Genomic DNA, 18,690 nt, shown 5'->3' with positions numbered 1-18,690 from the left:
GGGGGGGGGGGAGAAATGGGGTCGCGTGTGAGAGAGGCAGAGCAGGGCTAAGGAACGTTACTTGAAGGATTGAGCTGACTTCTGGAACCAAGCTGAGGAGGCTCATTTCACACTGTTTAGCGACAGGGTCTGTGAGCTTTAGGGGAGAGATGGGGAACTCTTGGTTCCTCCATACATTTTTGACTGCAACTTTTGTCAGCCATCTGGCACAGTCATTTGCATGCAAGGGTTTCTGGGAGTTGCAGGCCAAAACATTTAGAGAGCCAAGGGTTCCAAGAGAAGCAAGGAAGGCTTCTACTAGGAAGCAGGCCTTCTCGGTGGTGGTCCCCACCCCTGTTCACTTTTGAACGGTCTGCACCAGAGATACATCAGGCCCCCTCCCTCCAGACTTTCGAGAAATTACTGTGGTATAAACGGCACAGTTTGAAGAAGCCCCTAGGGACATTCTTCCCCTCAAATAGCAGTTTGGACCAACATTCCCTCTAATTTTCCGGAGTGCTGTGCAGAGGCTTCACTTCCTGTGGACGAGATTTCCGGCCGTGACTGGAAGCAAAAGGGGTGAAAACACTGGCTTGGCTGTGTGCACCTGATGCAACACTGCGTGCCCACATGTGCCTGCATGATATAGAGCGAACGTTGGATTGGACCCATGGCTTCATTTTATTACAGAGGGTTTCACCATTATTTATTCAATTATTTAGTTACTTAGATATTTGTTGGGCTTTTAAAAATTTGTTTTCCTTTTATTTGAATGGGTGGGAGGTTTGTATGGGTTTGCTTTTGGTTTTTGTCTGTTGTTCCTGTTTTGGTGTGTGTGATCGCCCAGAGTAGTGAATTTTCTCTAAGTGGGAGGTATAAAAATTTATTAAATAAATAAATTATACCTGTGTAACGTTTAGGTGTTGATTTTTTTAAGGATGTCTCACAGTGACATATTCTTTTCCACAGGAGACTTCCTCTTAGTCTTATGGGAGGAATGGAAGAAAGATGTGGAACATAAAATTTTATTTAGCTCACAAGAGAGTTCTGTGCATAACACTAAATCCTAACTAGACATTATGTGCACACTGGCCCACTAAAACTGAACACAGAACTGTCATTAACTTGAGAGTTTGCAAGGCAACGTATAACTGAAATGCTTCACACATGGTCTCTAGATGTTTTGTTCAAAGGGCATTTTAGAGACTCCTGCGCCCACACCTTTCATCCTTTGAAGGATAGCGAACAGCTTCCATGGAACAGGAAGTGATGTCTGTAAATGGATTACTTAGAAGCAAGTTTACTCATACGGCTTCTTGACATCAGTTGTGAGTTCAAGCCAAAAGCTTGATTGTGTGTCTTTGCACTCAGCCTTACTCTCCCTCCTTCCTTTCAGGTGTTCCAGAGCCTGGAAGATCATCATCAGGAAGTTGTATCCTTCTTCCAGGAGAACGGTTTCCACGGGCTGATTGCCCATGACTCAGAGTATGCCCTGTGCAACATACCTTCGTATTACAGCTCCCATGCCCTCAAGCTGAGCTGGAATGGCAAGAACCTTACCACCAACCAATTCCTTATGCAAGAAGTGGCCAAGCAGCTGGGCCTCAAGCTGAGCAGCTTCCCTGTGTTTGCTGCCTTGCTCGGTAAGGAGGAACCCCACATCGACAAGCTAGTGGGAAAAGCGGGCAGAGGTTTAGGCCTGCTTTCCTGTTCAGAAATAAAGCTCACTGAGAAATGATGCGCAAGGCACACACACACACACACACTCTTCTACTCTCTTTTTCAGCCCAGCTTTTGTCTCACAGGGCTACGACCAGGGTGTTGAGAGGATTTGAGTTGGAAGGCATCCCAAGGATCCTCTACTCCAACCCTCTGTCAGTGCAGTAGTATAGAGGCTGAAATAAATAGCAGGAGGGAGAGTAGAGAACCCATGTGAATATGACCTTATCACATATCACTTTCTGGACCTTGATGTTAGAATGAGCTGTAGGCCTTACTGAACATTAAGGTTAATTCCATTTCCCTTTCTTCTCTAATGATGCATAGCCTTCTCAGGTTATCTCTGCCACTGAAAAAAACTTAATATTACTGATGAAATGTTAAGTGTTTTTAGAGATATTCTGTGGGCAATGATTGTCGGAACATCTCCTTTTTTCCCCCAAAAAGGAAATGAAGTGAATTGACTTGTCATGGAGATCAATGTGTCTCTTCTACAGTGTTGTTGCTAAACATTTTATTGACAGTAATGTGTGTGTGAAGGGGCACGTCCTTTCTGTTTTCACCCGATGTCAGGTAAAGGCAAGCTTGTGCTGGGAACTTCCAAAAGACTGAGGATGACTGATCTTACGAGATTCTTGAAAAAGATTTTAGTCCAGTATTCTGATGTCTATCGTGCCTACCTGTCACCTATATGGCATCTCCTATGGAGAATTAGTTTCACATTTACAGCCTGCTCCGTGTGTGATGCTATTCCAAATATGCATAACATCATGAGAGCTGGGGACTAGAAGAAGGGAGAAAGTTAGAATGCGTACTGAGACTTGAAGAAGTTTGTAATGAAAAGTTGAAAGGTCAGAAGAAGTTGCCTTTCTCTTGTATCAGAGCAGAGCTTAGTTTTTTAGACTACAGCTGTGATCATAAAGCTGAGGAATTCTGAAAGTTGTAATTAATAAACAAACAACTTTTCCAGGCTCAATCAGGGCATGATTGAGTCAGACCATTTAGACTACTCATGTCTGCTCTGACTGTGAGAAGTTCTTCAAGGTGATTTTAAACTGGGACCTTGTCCTGGTCATTGGTTCTACCCAGAATAGCAGCTGCACCCTTGGTGGCTCTGTGGAAATGTATTCAATGTCAGTCCTAGAAGGGGGTTTGAATCCCACTGTTGTTGGTTGGCAACTGTTCTAGTATCATGCCCCTCCTCACTCTCAGGGAACCACATCCTTCCGGACGAGGATCTGGCTGCCTTCCACTGGAGCCTGCTTGGACCAGACCACCCTCTGGCTTCACTTAAGGTAGTGCTCATATCCCCCTTGTCCTGTCTGGAAGGCAGCAAGACAGGAAATCCTGTCCTGAAAGGGCTACAGAGGGATCACCATTTGGGAGAGGAACTGGTTTGAGTGGTGTCTTGGGGACATGAAGTGGGGGGGGATGGGAACCAGTGCTCCAAAGTCTTTGAGATGGTGTTCTAATGGGAAGCGTGTTTCTGGAAGGTGAGGAGAGCTGTTCCTCCTGAATTCTTCAACCAGTTCTCTGGAAGGAGTGGATCCTCATTATAGAACTGATGGTGAGGACAGCAGCATTGGGACTTTGGCCTCTTTTCTCAGATCCAGGAAGATGCATGAAGAATTTAGTTTGGTTGGGAATTAGAAAACAGGGCTAAAGGAACTAGAGTTGAGATCCTTTAGGGTTTGGTTAAGTCTAGAAATGGGTGACGGGTATGTTCGGAGGGGGTGCCACCATTACAGCTTTATATGCCCAAAGGACTTCTATTAGATGTACATAGCTATAAGTAGAGGCAAAGCAGAGAAATGAACAGCGATTCACCTCGGGAAGGGGTTACTCAAGAAGGGGTTAGAGAGACATGTGACCCTCCAAATACTGCTGGAAGACAGTTTTCAATCATGACATACTATTGACTGTGCTGGGTGGAGCCAGAAGGAGTTGCAATCCAGCAGTGTCTGGAGAGCCTCAAGTTCCCTACCGCTGTTATAGACCTACAGTTCTCTAACTACTGAGAAATGCATGTTGTGGGTGGGCCCCTGCTAGAGCACCTCAGAGTTGGAAATAGGATTAATACCTGGAAGTCTAAGGCCCCAGTCTGACCCTGAGAAATAAACGTTATCCTCCATCCCTCTCACCCACCCAGTTGCAAACCTAAAGCAAAGAGGAGTTTGCAGAGAGGATGAATTTCAGTGGCAGCAAGCCTTCTATTGATGCCGGGGGCATTGCCCCTTCCCTCTTCATGATAGCTCTCTGATAATGGCACTGAATGGCAGCATACAGTATGGAGAAGGTGCTTTGCTGCATTTTGAATCTGTCTGAAATTTTGGTTAAGTTAATGTTATGCTGGCTTCAGGTGCGTGCCCACCAGCTGGTCCTGCCACCCTGCGATGTGGTCATCAAGGCTGTGTCTGAGTATGTCAGCTCCATCAAGAACCCCTCCAACCTGGACATGATAGGGAGAGATGTCTTCAAGCACTCCCAGGTAGGATGAAGTCTTTGGTGCCTCTGTGTGTGTGTGTTTGTAAGTTTTCAGGTGTCTTGAGAGGCTGGGTTATGCTGGTACCAGGCCCATTCACTTAAAACCTGGGTAGAGGGAGTCACAGGCCACATAGAGAAGGGTAGAGGGATCTGCAGGAATAACAATGGAGCACTTGTCAGACAAAAGTTCAACTTTCTTTTTGTGAATTTTCAATGTCTGCACATGTGGACTAGCTTCTGGTTCACTGCAGCCTCTGCTTTTTATCCTATACAGTAAGACTCTCATATCCACGGGATCAGTATCTGCTGATTCATTTATCCATGGTCTGAAAATAAAAAAATATTAAAAGAAACATTCCTGGAAATATACAGTACATAATGATAAAGTTACTAGAACTGGCCGCTAGAGTGAGCCAGAAACCATGCTATGTATAGCATTTGCTATTATAATAGCATTCTCTATAATCCCCATTCTTCAGTATCCATGGAGGGTGTTTGGAACCAATCCCCCATGGATATGGGGGCCCTACAGTAATACCTGAAAATCCCATAAGATTATGAGACTGTTGCCTATTAGGTGGCTGAGTTGGCCATTTGGCTATCTGCTTGTAGGTGTAGTTCCTCATTGAATGCTATATATTCCCCTGGTTGGTTGTGCTCTTTTCGAGACACGTCACTTTCTTCCTTTTTACCCTGGTTCTTTCCCAGTCCAGGACCGAAGATAAAATTGAACGTTTCAAGAAGGCTGTAGAGTATTACTCAGTGGCCACGAAGGCACCCCCTGCACCAGTGGGCCAGTCCCCGTATGTTCGTGAGTATCCTGGCGACGCTGGTCAACTTCACCTCTCTCTCAACCGTGTTTTCTCCCGCTGTCCAAGAAGGTGAGGCCTTGCCTGATACCCTACAGCGCCCTCTGCTGGGAGAGGTCAAGTCTGAACTGCTTGTCTCTAGAGTTGTCACCTCCAGACCCAGAGAGGGCTTTGATGCCATTTTAATAGATCTGTGGCTGGAAAAACTGTGTGGTGGCTTCTCCAGTGCCAGAAGCTCCACCTGTTGGACTTTTCCATATCATGTTCTATTAAAGATACTAGAGCACCTTTCCTGGCCAGGTATATATCTATATACGTACTGTATATATTTGGGCCATTCCTATAGCCTTCATTCTGCCCTCATAGTATACTGTTTTTAACCATCCATCTTCACCTTCCACTGAGGTGTGCTTAAAATGCACAGAGCAGAAGTGTGTGCTTTGGATTTCAGAACAGACAAAACATACCTGGGCTGATGTTGAACATTCATTCTTGATTAAGAACGTAAGTGGTTTGCTGGGTCAGGCAGAGATCCCCTGATCCTGCATCTTTTGCAATAAGCCCAGCAATCGAAAGAATTAGGTTATTGAAAATTGACCAGCAGTGGAATCTTATCCACTCTTTACCCTTATCCTGACCAGGGAAACCAACATGTCGTCTTTATTCCCCAAAGTTTTTTATTCTTAGACTGGAGTGGCTCAGAACCAGAGCTTGGGAACTTTCCTTTCCTGGACTATACCTTTCCTAATTGCTGGTGCCTGGAGGATACTGGGAACTGTAGTCCTGAAAGCAACTTTTCTGTGCTTTTCTGGAAGCTTGCTTTTTAAAAAACTAGTCCTTTTGCTCTTAATTCCTCCAATGTTTAGGGCTGGAAGAGAGAGAGTTTTTTTTTCCTGTCCTTCTTCCAACACTGTCTCCTGGGAGACTTGAGTAGACAGTTGGAAGATGTTGTCCCAAGTTGTGCTTCACAGAACCCCCAAGGTTCTCCAGATGTTCCTCTGTATTTTTTTGTGATGATGATGGAATTGTGGTGTTTTTTGTTTGTTTGTTTCTTAGGAAATAAGTGTTTATGAGCAACCCTTCATAATCAGTCTTTGTTCATGTGAGGCACCTCCTAGTTTTATTGGGCCTTACAGTTTATGTTATTATTTATTAATTTAATTTTTATACTGCCTATCTGGCCAATGGGTGGTTCACAACAATGACAATAAACATAAAAACATATAATCAAAATGCAATTAAATTTAATGCAATTTAATTTACCTTAAATATATGTAAAAGAATTTTCTTTCCTGGGAGTTAAAGAATGCATCTTCTTTAAGAATATTGTTTCTGGAAGTTAAAGAATGCACCTTAGCATGTCCTCTGCATTGTGCTGGGGTTTCTCTACGTGTCATTTATTTATTTATATACTTAGTTTCTGTGCCACTTGCAGTACTAAAAATCATGTGTCAAAGTGGTTTACAAACAAACTCTTTAAAACACTGAGTAGGCGACACTTAAAACAGTCAGCAGGTGAAACGTTCAAAAGCACGGGTGCAAAAACGTAATAGTCAAAGAGCACGGCCAGACCTGAAGTAGTGACTCGTTAACATTCATCCAAAATATGTTACCATGAACAAGGCTTACTGTATGAAGGGTTGTCCATCAGTTCCAAAGGCTGAAAATCCTAGAGAAATTATTTGGCTTCAGACCACAAACATAGGATAAATGTATCCACATTCGCTTACACATGCATGCGCGCGCGCACACACACACACACACACACACACACACACACACATATACCCCCATCTTGGCTGAACCAGCTTGTGCACTGGCGGGCACCCCTCCTCGGTCCGCTAAGGTTCCAGGCAAGGGCACGCGGGGGCAACAAATTTCTTGCGTGTAATGAGATGACAATTCTGTGTTTCAGTCTCAGCTTTTGGACCCAACCACTTTGGAGGGTCAGCACCTGTGAATCGCAATCCAGTAGTGCCGCTCCCTTCTGGGAAGGCCATGGTAAGTTTCCAGACTTGCCTTAGGCAGATGTTGAATTTGCTTTGATGTTTCTACCACTGCTGTGTTCATGATGTAATGTGCGGCTGACAGTATCTCCTCATTGCTCATCAGGGCGAGTTGAGGGACTGTGTTGCTTGTTACAAACCCAGTCTGGGTTTGTAACATGGAACTCCTCTGTAGGTTCTGCTGACTGAAGTGGTAAAATGCTGGATTGTGCCACTTCAGATAGCAAGTGTGTGATGGGGCGGGGAGTCACATTTTGCAGTTTTCCTCCTCCCCTACTATCCATATAACAAGCTAGCACATTCGGAGAACTTTTCCCATTAGTTTATGGCATATAAACACAAAAATGCAGTGGAAGGTGTGGCATGTTCTGTCCCATCTGCAGTCCATCTGAAGTGGTCCAGTCTAGTTCCATGGTTTCCAACCTTTTTTGAGTCATGGTCTTCTTTTATAATGGCCAAGTGACCTACGTATGTCCCCACCTGCCACGTTTGCCTAAAAAGGCATTTTAATGGGGCAAAGCCATCTCTGAAAGCAGAGGCTTCTTTCTCCTTTCTCAATGGGCCTGTTTCTCATATGTACACATACATGCTGACTTTAATATCTGGCTCCAAAAGGTCAAGGGAGAAATTGTTTAACAGGGTCTACAGATAAGGCGACACATGGACACACACCACCAGAAAACACGTTGTGACCCTTCTTCGAGATTGCGACCCCCAGGTTGGGAAACACTGGTCTAGTTGGAGACCACCCTATCTCATTTGGCCTGTCAATCAATTAGGAAGGCCAAAGTTTGTTTCTGTAGCAGGCATGAGAAATTGTGCAAATAGTAAGTCTGCTCTGATAGATCCCTGAGCACATGTGACTTTCTGAGAGCTCGATTTTGCTTTGAGTTGAGATGCAAAAACTATATTATACTTCTGTATGTGTTTGAAATTCTTGTATAGAATCTGAGTGACAGGACCTCCAGTGGGAGAAGATTCTGTGCTGCAAATCCCATTTTCTATTAAAAAGCCTTTCTATACTGTAATATACTCATCTGACTGCTGCTCTCCACTAACCCAGTGTTGTTACATTTTGACTGGCTGCACCTCTTCACGGTCTTAGAGATCTTTTCAATCACTTTCTCTCTGAGTCTGTTTTTATCTGGGGGTGCCAGGGAATGAAATTGGGGCCTTCTACGTGTAAAGCAGATGTTCTGCTACTGTGCTGTGGTCCCCTCCTGACACCTGGCTAAGGTCCATCAACCCATTTTACGCTTCTCTCTGCTTCTGTCTCCAGTTTCCACCCCCGATGGGGCCAAAGATGCAGTACCAGCCGCCTGCCCCCCACGGTGGTGTTGCCACTTCCTCGTCATATCTTCCCGGTCCTGGGTCCAATTTTTTCTTCTCTCCGCATGGCCTGACGGATGCGGCTGCTCCTTTTCATGAAGACCCTGCCTTGAAAGGGGGACACTACAACAACTGGCCGGCATCTTACGATAATTGTGCTGCCAAGTTTGCCAACCACCATCTCAGTTCCAAACCTTCTCCATCATCCGGGCCTGGCTCTTCACCCTCTTCCTCATCGGATGGAGAAGAACACAATGGAACCGGCATCAAGTGAGTGGGGTCTTCTCTCAGGTTCTGGAATGGGCAAGATGAACGCTGGGATGACAGTGGTGGTGGAGGAGCAGCCAAGTCTTGGATCTGCTAACCCCCACTCTGGGGAAGGAGAGATGCCTAGCGTGTAGCATCAAGGAGGGAGAAGAGCCAGGATTCCTAGGTTCTGATCCCTCTTTGAGGCAGAGAGGTAGGTAAGTGGAAGTGAAAGCATCCTGGGTTGACAGCGGGGGGGGTGAACAGCTGTAGCTGATCCACTGCTGGCCGCAGACTTGCCTATTACGTATGCTACATGTTTTTCAAAACAGAAAGTGATTGAAAATTCACTTCAGGTGCCCTTTCAATAAAGCAAGGTCCTGTGCCACATTTTAGCGGAAAAAATCACTGCTGGGGGTTTCCAGAAAAGTTATTTCCACTCTTTGACCGTATTTTATTTCCCTGGCAGTCAGGTGATTTGAGAGTTGATCTGGGGTCAGTAGAAACAGGAGTTGGGGGGCACCTTGAGCAACCCACAGTCTCTGTGCTTCCCAACCCTGCTTTACACCTTGTCCTGAGAAATGAAACAGGTTAGCATTTGCCTTTCATCTCCTTGCCTTAGCCATGTGTCAGAAACCGTACCTCCTCGCAAGTCTGGCTGGGAGGACCCAGGGGGCGAAAAAATGATGAACCAAGGCTGGGGGCAGGCGCCTGGGAGTACCGGCAACCCAGAGAGGAACCTGAGTGGATCTGCCGAGAACCACATCCCTTCGCTGCTCTCCATGGCAACCCGCAACCACATGGACATCACCACGCCACCTCTTCCACCAGTGGCCCCCGAAGTGCTTCGTGTGGCCGAACACAGGCATCGCCGGGGACTTATGTACCCTTTCATCTATCATGTCCTTACCAAGGTGAGAGGGGGGGAAATGGGCCTTTAACTGGCTTATGGCAGGAATTGAAGGGCCAGTGGAAAATGGCAAGAGGAGAGACAAACAGCATTTAGGACCCTAATTTTTCAACATTACAGGGTGAAATAAAAATTCCTATCTGCATTGAAGATGAATGTAACACAGAACTGCCCCCAGCTGCTGTCCTTTTTCGGGCTGCCCGGCAATACGTCTACGGTGTCCTCTTCAGTGTGGCCGAGACTCAGCGGCGGATGGAACGGCTGGCTGTGCGTAAGCGGGTCCCTGTGGAAAGTGAGTGGTTTCTTAAGTCTCCAGCAAGTGCTTGCTTATTAACTGCCATTCCTGTCATTCTTCAAAATGGAGGGCAGGCTTCCCAGAGGTCACTTGGGCAGTTGCTTGGTTACAGCTTGGCAGCAGTGGCAAGGGGTGTGCCATTCACTTTTTTTTTCCTTTTCGGACTGCCCACTCCCAGGACGGTCCAGGAATTCCCGAGGCACAATTCTGAGCGTTTTGTCCCACACGCATGTGCAGGCCTACATTTTGCTCACCTCGATCAGGGCCTGTCTCCGAGGCTGCATGGCTGTCTTGGGCCTTGATTCATGTACTCCGCCCCCAAAAAGAGGAAACTGCCGTTGGTGCTTCCTGAGAGTCCTCCTTCAGGAGGTGCCCTTTCTAGAAAGGATAACAAGACTACAGCACCCAGGAAGCTTTGTGGCAGTTTCCTTTTTTTTTTTTTTACAGTAACAACAAATGTTGCAACTTTTGTGAGGTCGCCCTTCCCTTCATTAACAAATAATCAATACATTCTTCCCAGATGTCTATAAAAGTGTACATAAATTCCTTCTTTACTTTCATATTACACCTTAGCTTAGCTCAGTGGTTTAAGTATTTGGCCGTGGAGCCACGGGTTAGGAGGTTTCTCTAACGGAACTTAAATTCATACAGTATTTATTTGATTTAATTTCACCGGAATTAAATACCATCTCCAAACTAAATTATAAAAATTTTCCTTACTCCTTACAGACATGGATTTCAATATTCTTATGTCCTGTATCTTCTCCTAACTCCCTGTATTTATTTCATCCCTCAAGTCATAATGTTGATCTTTCAACATTGTTGAGACTAAGTATTCTGTACTTATTCCAAATTAGTAATATATTTTTAAGAATATTGTTTATTTTGAATAAATGGTTTATAAATTCTTTAACCTTCTCTTGTTAGATTCTCTAAAAACAATGTTCTCGAAATTTGATCCTATTTCTAATGATTCCATATCATTTGGGGCCCTTCACTCCCATCCTTATCCTAGACATTATGGTTCACTGGACGTCGCTTAGAAGCATGTGAAGTCAGTTGTCTTTTCTTGCTGTTACTGTCTAGCATCTCGTCAATGGGATGTTTCTGAAAATGGCCGCCTGTTCAGTTACGATAATTTACAGCCCTTGAATTATCCTTCCTTGCTGAACTTGTCTCATCCTCTGAGCTACTGGGTGTTACCATATCTTGCGGCAGAGAATACTGTGTTTCAGAAATGTTCCACGTAAGGGGCACTACCTTTTTTTCAGCTGTTGTAGACCCTTAATTCTAGTGTTATCACAGAGGAGATGCCTTGCTTTGCTTTTTCCATACCGTGCGTCATTTAATATTTTATGAGTTTCATTTCTGTTCTCCGTGATCATGGCCTTTTTTTTGGTGGGAGGAATGCTAAATAAATTTAAAATAATCTCTTATCCAAGTAACCCCTCTTTGAGGTATCCACACTCCAGTCTTAACAAATGTTACATCTAAACTGTGTTCCTCTTTAGCATGTGCATTTGGGAAAGGGATGAAGCCTTGTAGTCCAATGGACTCTGTCCTTTCTTACACAGCTCATCCAGTGATCATCAAGGAATGGTCAGCATACAAAGGCAAGTCACCCCAGACTCCGGAGTTGGTCTCAGCCCTGGCCTTTCGAGAGTGGACCTGCCCCAACATCAAGAAGCTTTGGCTGGGCAAAGCAGTGGAAGACAAGAACCGCCGCATGAGAGCGTTTCTGGCCTGCATGAAATCAGACACGCCAGGCATGCTCAACCCTGCTAACGTCCCCACGCATCTGCTGCTGCTGTGTTGTGTGCTAAGGTGAGTGGGTTAGAATTGGGGAGGGATAAGAGGGAATGTAAGTGTATGTCAGCATCATTCATGGCTCCGTAGGCCAAGTGGAGTGTTTGATTTGTGACTGAGGTGTGGTGATGAGAATTTGGAGTGACATTTACTGAAGATCCTGCCACATACTCTGGAGGACAAATGGAGGGGGATGTTTGTAAATGAACCCATAAAGGTGGGGAGACTGGTCTTTTTTGAAGGCTGGAGGTTTCTCTGGTCTGTTTTATTTCATGCCATTATGTTTATATGGCGGTTCCCAATTCCATGTGGATTGGTGGTAGTGTAGGTTGAATTCCTCAGGCTTATCGGTCATTCTGAAGTATGGCTGGTGTCTTTTTTTCTGCTTCTAAACATGGTGGAGTGATTCTGGCCAGCTACTGAGGTGTGAGTACAAGATACTTTTCTAAATCAAGAAATCATGAGTGTGGAGCTCAAATTTTTGGTATTAACCAAAAAACCATGTTCATGAGCGTTCATCTTATTTCCAAGAAAACATAAGTTCAAAATTGCAACTGAAAATGCTCTAGACTCCTAACAAATGTGTAAAATCTTCACATTATTATAATTGCCACCAAGGTTTAGGAGCAGGACAGAAAATATCCTTCTGGATGCCTGTTGCTCATTCTTAGTGCATGATAGATTTTTGTTTGACATCTCCTGTCTCCTTGTTCTACTTTTTTCCCTTAAAGATATATGATACAATGGCCTGGCGGTCGGATCCTGCACAGACATGAGTTGGATGCTTTCCTGGCTCAGGCTGTGTCTGCTCAGCTGTATGAGCCAGATCAGCTTCAAGAACTGAAGGTAGGTGGTTGGGTTTGATCCCTGCAACATTTTTATTTGAATGACATCAGAAGAAGATGTGATGATCACTTAAATTAGAATGAGCAGGTTGAGAAAGAGGAACTTCCCAGTTCTGTTTTTTTCCCCCTCAGAAGATAATTCCTTGCATCCATGAGCAAGGATTCAGAGTTTTTCTGTGAGCATACGCTGTGCATGTGCCACCACTGCCCTAGTCAGCCATCAATCTGTCTCTTGCTAACACACTGATTTTTATGTTCACCAAAATGAGAGGAGGAAATCCTTGTTTGCAGCTTATTAGGCAGTTCCCTTGTAAGCACGCCTCCTGCAGGATGACAAAAGCTGCAAACTAATGGTAAACAAGGATTTCTTCCTTTCCTTTTGTGATCAATTAATGTGAACAGATCTGGGAAAACCCAGATTCCCTGGTGTGACTCCACAGCAAATGGATATGAGTGAATTTTGTGTTTCCCTCGTAATGTGGTTGCACTTTATATGAGCCATCTGCCATATAGCCACTTAAGTACTCTGTACTTTGTTTGCACCTGCTGTCTGCTTCCAGCATATAATACCAGCTACAGGTACTCTTGGAGGAATCTGATGCCCTTGACCCATTCCAGTCCGGGTTTAGGCCGCGTCACAGCATGGAGACAGCATTAGTCTCCCTGCAAGATGCCCTTTTGAGGGAGGCCGACAAGTCCTCCTTGATCTCTCAACAGCCTTTGATACTGTTGACCATGGTATCCTCCTGAGGTGGCTCTTGGAGTTGGGGATTGGTGGCCCGGCTTTGTCCTGGCTCTGGTCCTTCCTCAAGGACTGACCTCAGAGAGTGCAACTTGGAGAGATGGTGTGTACATCTTGGACTCTGAATTGTGGAGTCCCTCAGGGGTCGATCATCTCCCTATTGCTGTTTAATATCTATATGAGGCTGCTGGGGAAGGTCATCAGGAGTTTTGGAATCTTGTATCCTCAGTGTGCTGATGATGCTCAGCTCTATCTCTCCTTTCACCCTTCTGCAGTGAATGCTGTCCCATCCCTTGAGTGCTGCCTGGATGTTGTACTGGTGTGGATGATGGATAACAGACTGAGGCTGAAACTGGACAAGACGGAGGCCCTGTGGGTGGGTGCCCCTGGTGCCTGCAGTTTGAGTGCCTCCCTTTCTTTTGGGGGACTATTCTCTCTGCCAAGGATGAGGTTCGCAGTTTGGGTTATTCCTCGACCCAGTGCTATCGGTGCAGTCCCAGGTAGCATCTGTGGTCTGTTCTGCCTATTTCCATCTTAGGCAAGATCGCCCAGCTGCATCCCTACCTTGACACTGAGTCCCTCTCCATGCTGGTGATTAGACTACTGTACTGTAATGTTTTCTATGTGGGCTTACCCATGAAGCAGATACTGAAATTTTAGCAGGTCCAGAACATGACAGCTAGATTGTTGAGTGGATTAAACAGATACTTAATGAATGAATGAATGGTATGATCAGAATGATGTGAACAGAAACCTGCTGGCAGAGGACTAGATCTTTCTGGATGGTTTCACTGATGATATGAGCAGCCTGGATCTGTTGTTATGAGGCTGGAGCAAGAACCTTGGGCTTTATCCCAAACTGGCATATATTCCTTCCTATCACAGGCCTTGTGAAGGTATGATGTAAGTGCTCCTTGGGCTGGAGAGCTATTAACCAGGGCCTGAAGGACAAAGGAAGGGAGACATTGTGCCAAAGGAAAAGGCTCCTTAAGTCCAAAGTATGTTGCATGTGTTGCAGATTGAGAAACTGGATCCCAGAGGAGTTCAGCTGGCTGCTTTGTTGATGAGCGGAGTGGACACCGCTCTCTTTGCCAACGACGCTTGTGGGCAGCCTGTGCCCTGGGAGCATTGCTGTCCATGGATCTACTTTGATGGGAAGCTCTTCCAGAGTAAGCTGATCAAAGCCACACGAGAGAAGGCCCCTCTGATAGACCTCTGTGATGGACAGGTAAGTGCCAGTCCTCTTGGACAAGAGCTGATCCATAGCAGTCGGTTCTGCCGCTGACTTCCTTAGCTGGGCTGTAGCCTGTCTTTGACTGCAGTTACCATACCTACTTGTTCCCATGCCCAGCCCAGGCTCCCAGTCCTCCATCTACATACATTTCCCTCATAGAACAGGCAGTGGGATGGCACAGGACGGGATGTGGGCCTCTAAAGGAGAGAAGAACTGCTGCTGGTCCTGTATTGTGTGTTTTCCATTTTCTTCTCCGTCCAGCCCAGCACTCTTCAGTAAGCAACGGGTCTTCTCAGTCAGTGGTTGAGTAGGTAAGCAAGTCTGATAAATAGGTCAGGGTTAACCCCTCCCTTTTGAGAAGGGAAGACCAAGACAAAATTCAGTTTCCAAATTGGAAGGAGGAAATACTTTCCATTTTTGTTTTTATCTTTGTTTAAAAAAAGAGAGAGAAAGGCAGGTCTTGTTGATTCTAAGGAACAACCTACTGCAGTTCTTACTGTTTGTTTGTTTGTTTGCGTTATATACCGCCCATCTACAACGTGTCGACTCTGGGCGGTTTACATATAATATAAAAATAAACAAAGATAAAATCCAGATTAATCCAAGATGGGAAAGGAAAAAAGAAAGGGGGGGGGGAGAAGAGGAAGAAGGAGGAGGAGAGAAAAGAAAAAGAAGAAAAGGGGAGATAGGCTAGGTAATGGCTGTAGGGAAGGCCTGCCTGTATAGCCATGTCTTCAAGCTAGTCTTGAAAGGCCCTCAGTGAGGGAGCCAAGCGGATCTGAACACGTAAGTTGTTCCAAAGGCGAGGGGCCACTTCCAAGAAGGCCCGATTTCTGGTTTCTTCCCACCAGGCCTCTCTTGGTGTTAGGCCTCTCAGCCACCCAGCCTGACTGGAGCGGGTGATACGGGTAGAACTGGGCTGAAGAAGGCGCTCTGCCAGGTATCAAGGGCCTAAACCGTTAAGGGCTTTATATGTAATGGTTAACACCTTGAAATCACTGGGGAAGCAGATAGGTAGCCAGTGTAAGGCAGTGGGGGAAATATGGTGAAATCTTTTCATCCTTGTTAATAGCCTGGCCACCGTGTTCTGTTTTTAAAGTTATTTCCCCCCTTTTCTTCCATTCTCCCTCCTCCTATAATTTATCAGCCAGAAAAAAAAGGAAGAGGCATCTCTTGGGGAAAAGTAGTGGCACTTAACTATGTAGGCTTCTTGAGACCCTGGGAAAGCAAAGGTGAAAGCAGTACAAAGCCAGGAACCCGTGTACTTCGTTTCAGCGTCCTGTTTGTTTGCCACTGCAGCTAACTCCGGCTTTCTTCTTAAGGCATCTGGACCACAGGGTGGAAGTCATGGAGACTATGCTGATACAGTGGCCTCGGGGACTATGGAATGTCTTTTCCCTCATCATCCTTCTCATCAGTAATCTGGGCTGAAAGTTACCGTATTTTTCGCACTATAAGACACTTTTTTCCATAAAACGGGGGGATGGAAAGTCTGTGCGTCTTATGGAGCAAAGAAAACAGATTATTTTTTCCTGTTTTCTTCTCCTAAAAATTTGGTGTGTCTTATGGAGAGGTGCGTCTTATGGAGCGATATACTGATTGCTCTCTGAGGGCTCCATCACTTCTGATTTCCAAAACTGGGGGAGTAGAGTATGACCCCCACTGTTGAAGTTGCCAGTTCAGATGGACTTTGTCTCTCTGCAGTGTTTGTAACACCCAGGCTGGAGTGGATCTGCTTGGAGAGTGAACAGCAGGGACTCCTAGAGAATGGGCTGCTGAGAAAAGTAGTAGATATCATCTTAGCCCGGAATGGCCACCAGATTGCTGCTTGTGGGATCTGCAACCACTGGGGGTGATCCAGCAGCAATTTTTGTTGATTAAAGCCCCCTCTTCCCCTCTCGGCAGCCTCCCAAAGGGCTTCCCCAGGATAAAAGCCCCGGGGATCCTTGGAACTTAAAATGGAAGGAATCATTAAATAAATTTAAAATAAATTTTAGCAGCACAAGCTGATGATGTCATCCGTTTCTGCCACGCAAAGTTATGGCCATGAGTTTTGTAGCGTAGTTGTTAGGGTTCCTGGAGTTATTGCTGGCTGTCCGGCTGGTGGCAAGAGTGGAAGTTTGTCTTGGCCCTGCCTCCTCAGGAAGAGGAATGTGCCACAATGCCTCGCCTCTTTCCTTGACTTAAACCTCTGAGCAAACTGGTATCTGGTTATTCATATTCTTGGAAATATCCTTGATTATTTTATCCTGGGGATTTTAAAAATTGACACTTAATTTACTCAAGGACTTTTAACTCTCACTGATACAAGTGTGAGAGTTTAAACCACTTAATGTCATTTGGACCATAGCTCTCCATAACATTAGATAATAGTCAATATACTGCATTGTGTCAACGGCAGCTGTCCCTCTTGCCTCTTTATACTTAATCTTAATTCTATCTTGAATGATCAATAATTGAATAATAATATTAATAATAGTTATCAATCAATATCACAAAGATGTAGGCAAATATAGGATAGCTTTGAGTGGTACTCCCAGACCACCACCCAACTGTTGTTGTTCTTCTCTTCGTTTTGCTCTTTGGCCAGGCTGAGCAGGTGTCCAAAGTCGAGAAGATGAGGCAGAGCATCTTGGAAGGCATCAACCTCAACCGCCAGGCCCCACCACCTTTGCTCCCCCCTCCCCCCTTTGTCTCCTCCATGGCCCCACCTTTTTATCCTCTGCCTATCTACCCTCGCACGGTTGGCTCCATTCAGCCCCCAGGCCCTGGGAGGACCAGAGGCTTCACGGGTAAGTGGCTCGGTTTCCTGTTGCCTGTGCCGTATGCTTGGTTCAGAGATTTTTGTATACTGCTTTTCTGTATGTAAAAGTGCACTCAGAGTGGGTGGCATCAACAGAGTAAGAATTGACCGTAAAATTCAAAATAAATACCAGTGCCAGTGAGCACTCAAGATCCAGGTAATTGGTTTGTGGCCCAAATCTTGTTCAGTAGTTAAGCTGCTGGAAGCGGAAATGGTGTTGACTCACAGCAGCAAATTACCTCTAATTAGCTAGTCTCTGCTTGGATGCTTGGTGGTGCAGCAATCCACCCAGCTAGCACACAGTGAGAAAGCCAAGCAAGGACTTGCTATTTAGTGGCAATTAGCCATGGTGAGTTGCACCATTTCCTGGGACGTTCAGGTATGAGCGCTGGCTTAGCCACTGTGATTTCTCTAATGGTCAGAGTTTTTACTTTTTGCCCAGAGGAGGTGTTTGACCAATAAGTTCCTCATCTGAAAAGACATTAACTGCTTACACATACACTAACTAATTAACTAACTAACTAACGGCTTGGGCCCTGGATACCTGAAGGACCGCCTCCTTCCATATGAACCTACCCGGCAGTTAAGATCTAGCCAGGGGGCCCTTTTGAAAGAGCCGTCCCTCAAGGAAGTAAGAGGGACGGCTTGTAGACAAAGGGCCTTTTTGGCAGCTGCCTCCAGACTATGGAATGCCCTCCTGACTGAAATTTATCTGGCACTGACGTTGATGACATTTTGGCGTCAGGTCAAAACCTTCCTGTTCCAGAAGGCTTTCAATTGTAATAATATCAACCGTGGGTCCTGATGGCAATTTTAATTGTATTTTAATTGTTTTATCTTTTTTTTACTGTATTTTAATTGTTGTGAGCCGCCCAGAGACCTTTAGGTACTGTGAGTGGCATATAAGATAAATAAAAAAATAAGATAAAAAATAATGTGCTCATTAATTTTAAGTGCTTTGATCATTGTGATTTTAATGGTTTTATTCTGTAGTTACCTTTTGTTTTATTTTTTCCATTATAGCTTTGACTATTCTTTTTAAAGGCAGACAGAACTGAGACTAATAAAGGATAAATGAAATGTTTGTGTGTGTGTGTGTGTGTGTGTGTGTGTGTGTGTGTGTGTGTGTGTAGACCTGCACCACAGGGTGTGCACATCACACACACACACACACACACAACCTCTCTCTTTTTAACCTATAGGCTGTTCCTGTTGGACCTAGGACGCTACCGGCTCTGCTTTTGCCTCTTACCTGTCTTATTTCCTTCCTCTAGGGCTCCATCCTATCCCACCCCAGGGAGGCAAACTGGAGATTGCAGGGATGGTGGTCGGCCAGTGGGCTGGGAGCAAACCCTCCCGGGGGCAGGGCTCCTTCGGCATGCAAGTTGTGTCGGTTGGAGGCCCTGGGAAAGGGTAGGTGTCCAGTCCAAGGGAAGCCCCCTTGGCCTTCAACAGTTGCTCTCAAAAAAAGGGGCTTTCTCCT

The 18,690-nt window shown here is 45.4% G+C and overlaps 1 protein-coding gene across 1 annotated transcript in view; it reads left to right on the top strand.

Annotated features, from left to right (window-relative positions):
• Positions 1-18,690, top strand: part of FAM120C (family with sequence similarity 120 member C) — a 28,577-nt gene that overhangs the window by 6,740 nt on the left and 3,147 nt on the right. Inside the window, exons 2-14 of the mRNA XM_020793077.3 lie at positions 1,376-1,622; positions 2,911-2,993; positions 4,058-4,186; positions 4,891-4,993; positions 6,907-6,992; positions 8,277-8,596; positions 9,195-9,486; positions 9,603-9,774; positions 11,352-11,601; positions 12,315-12,429; positions 14,189-14,398; positions 16,995-17,196; positions 18,482-18,620. Of these exons, the coding sequence (XP_020648736.3) occupies positions 1,376-1,622; positions 2,911-2,993; positions 4,058-4,186; positions 4,891-4,993; positions 6,907-6,992; positions 8,277-8,596; positions 9,195-9,486; positions 9,603-9,774; positions 11,352-11,601; positions 12,315-12,429; positions 14,189-14,398; positions 16,995-17,196; positions 18,482-18,620 (2,348 nt within the window). The remainder of the gene's footprint in view (positions 1-1,375; positions 1,623-2,910; positions 2,994-4,057; positions 4,187-4,890; positions 4,994-6,906; positions 6,993-8,276; positions 8,597-9,194; positions 9,487-9,602; positions 9,775-11,351; positions 11,602-12,314; positions 12,430-14,188; positions 14,399-16,994; positions 17,197-18,481; positions 18,621-18,690) is intronic.

The sequence above is a fragment of the Pogona vitticeps genome, chromosome 2, assembly GCF_051106095.1.
Source record: "Pogona vitticeps strain Pit_001003342236 chromosome 2, PviZW2.1, whole genome shotgun sequence".
Taxonomy (NCBI): Eukaryota; Metazoa; Chordata; class Lepidosauria; order Squamata; family Agamidae; genus Pogona; species Pogona vitticeps.
The sequence above is the reverse complement of the archived record's forward strand: the minus strand, read 5'-3'. Positions and strand labels throughout refer to the sequence as shown.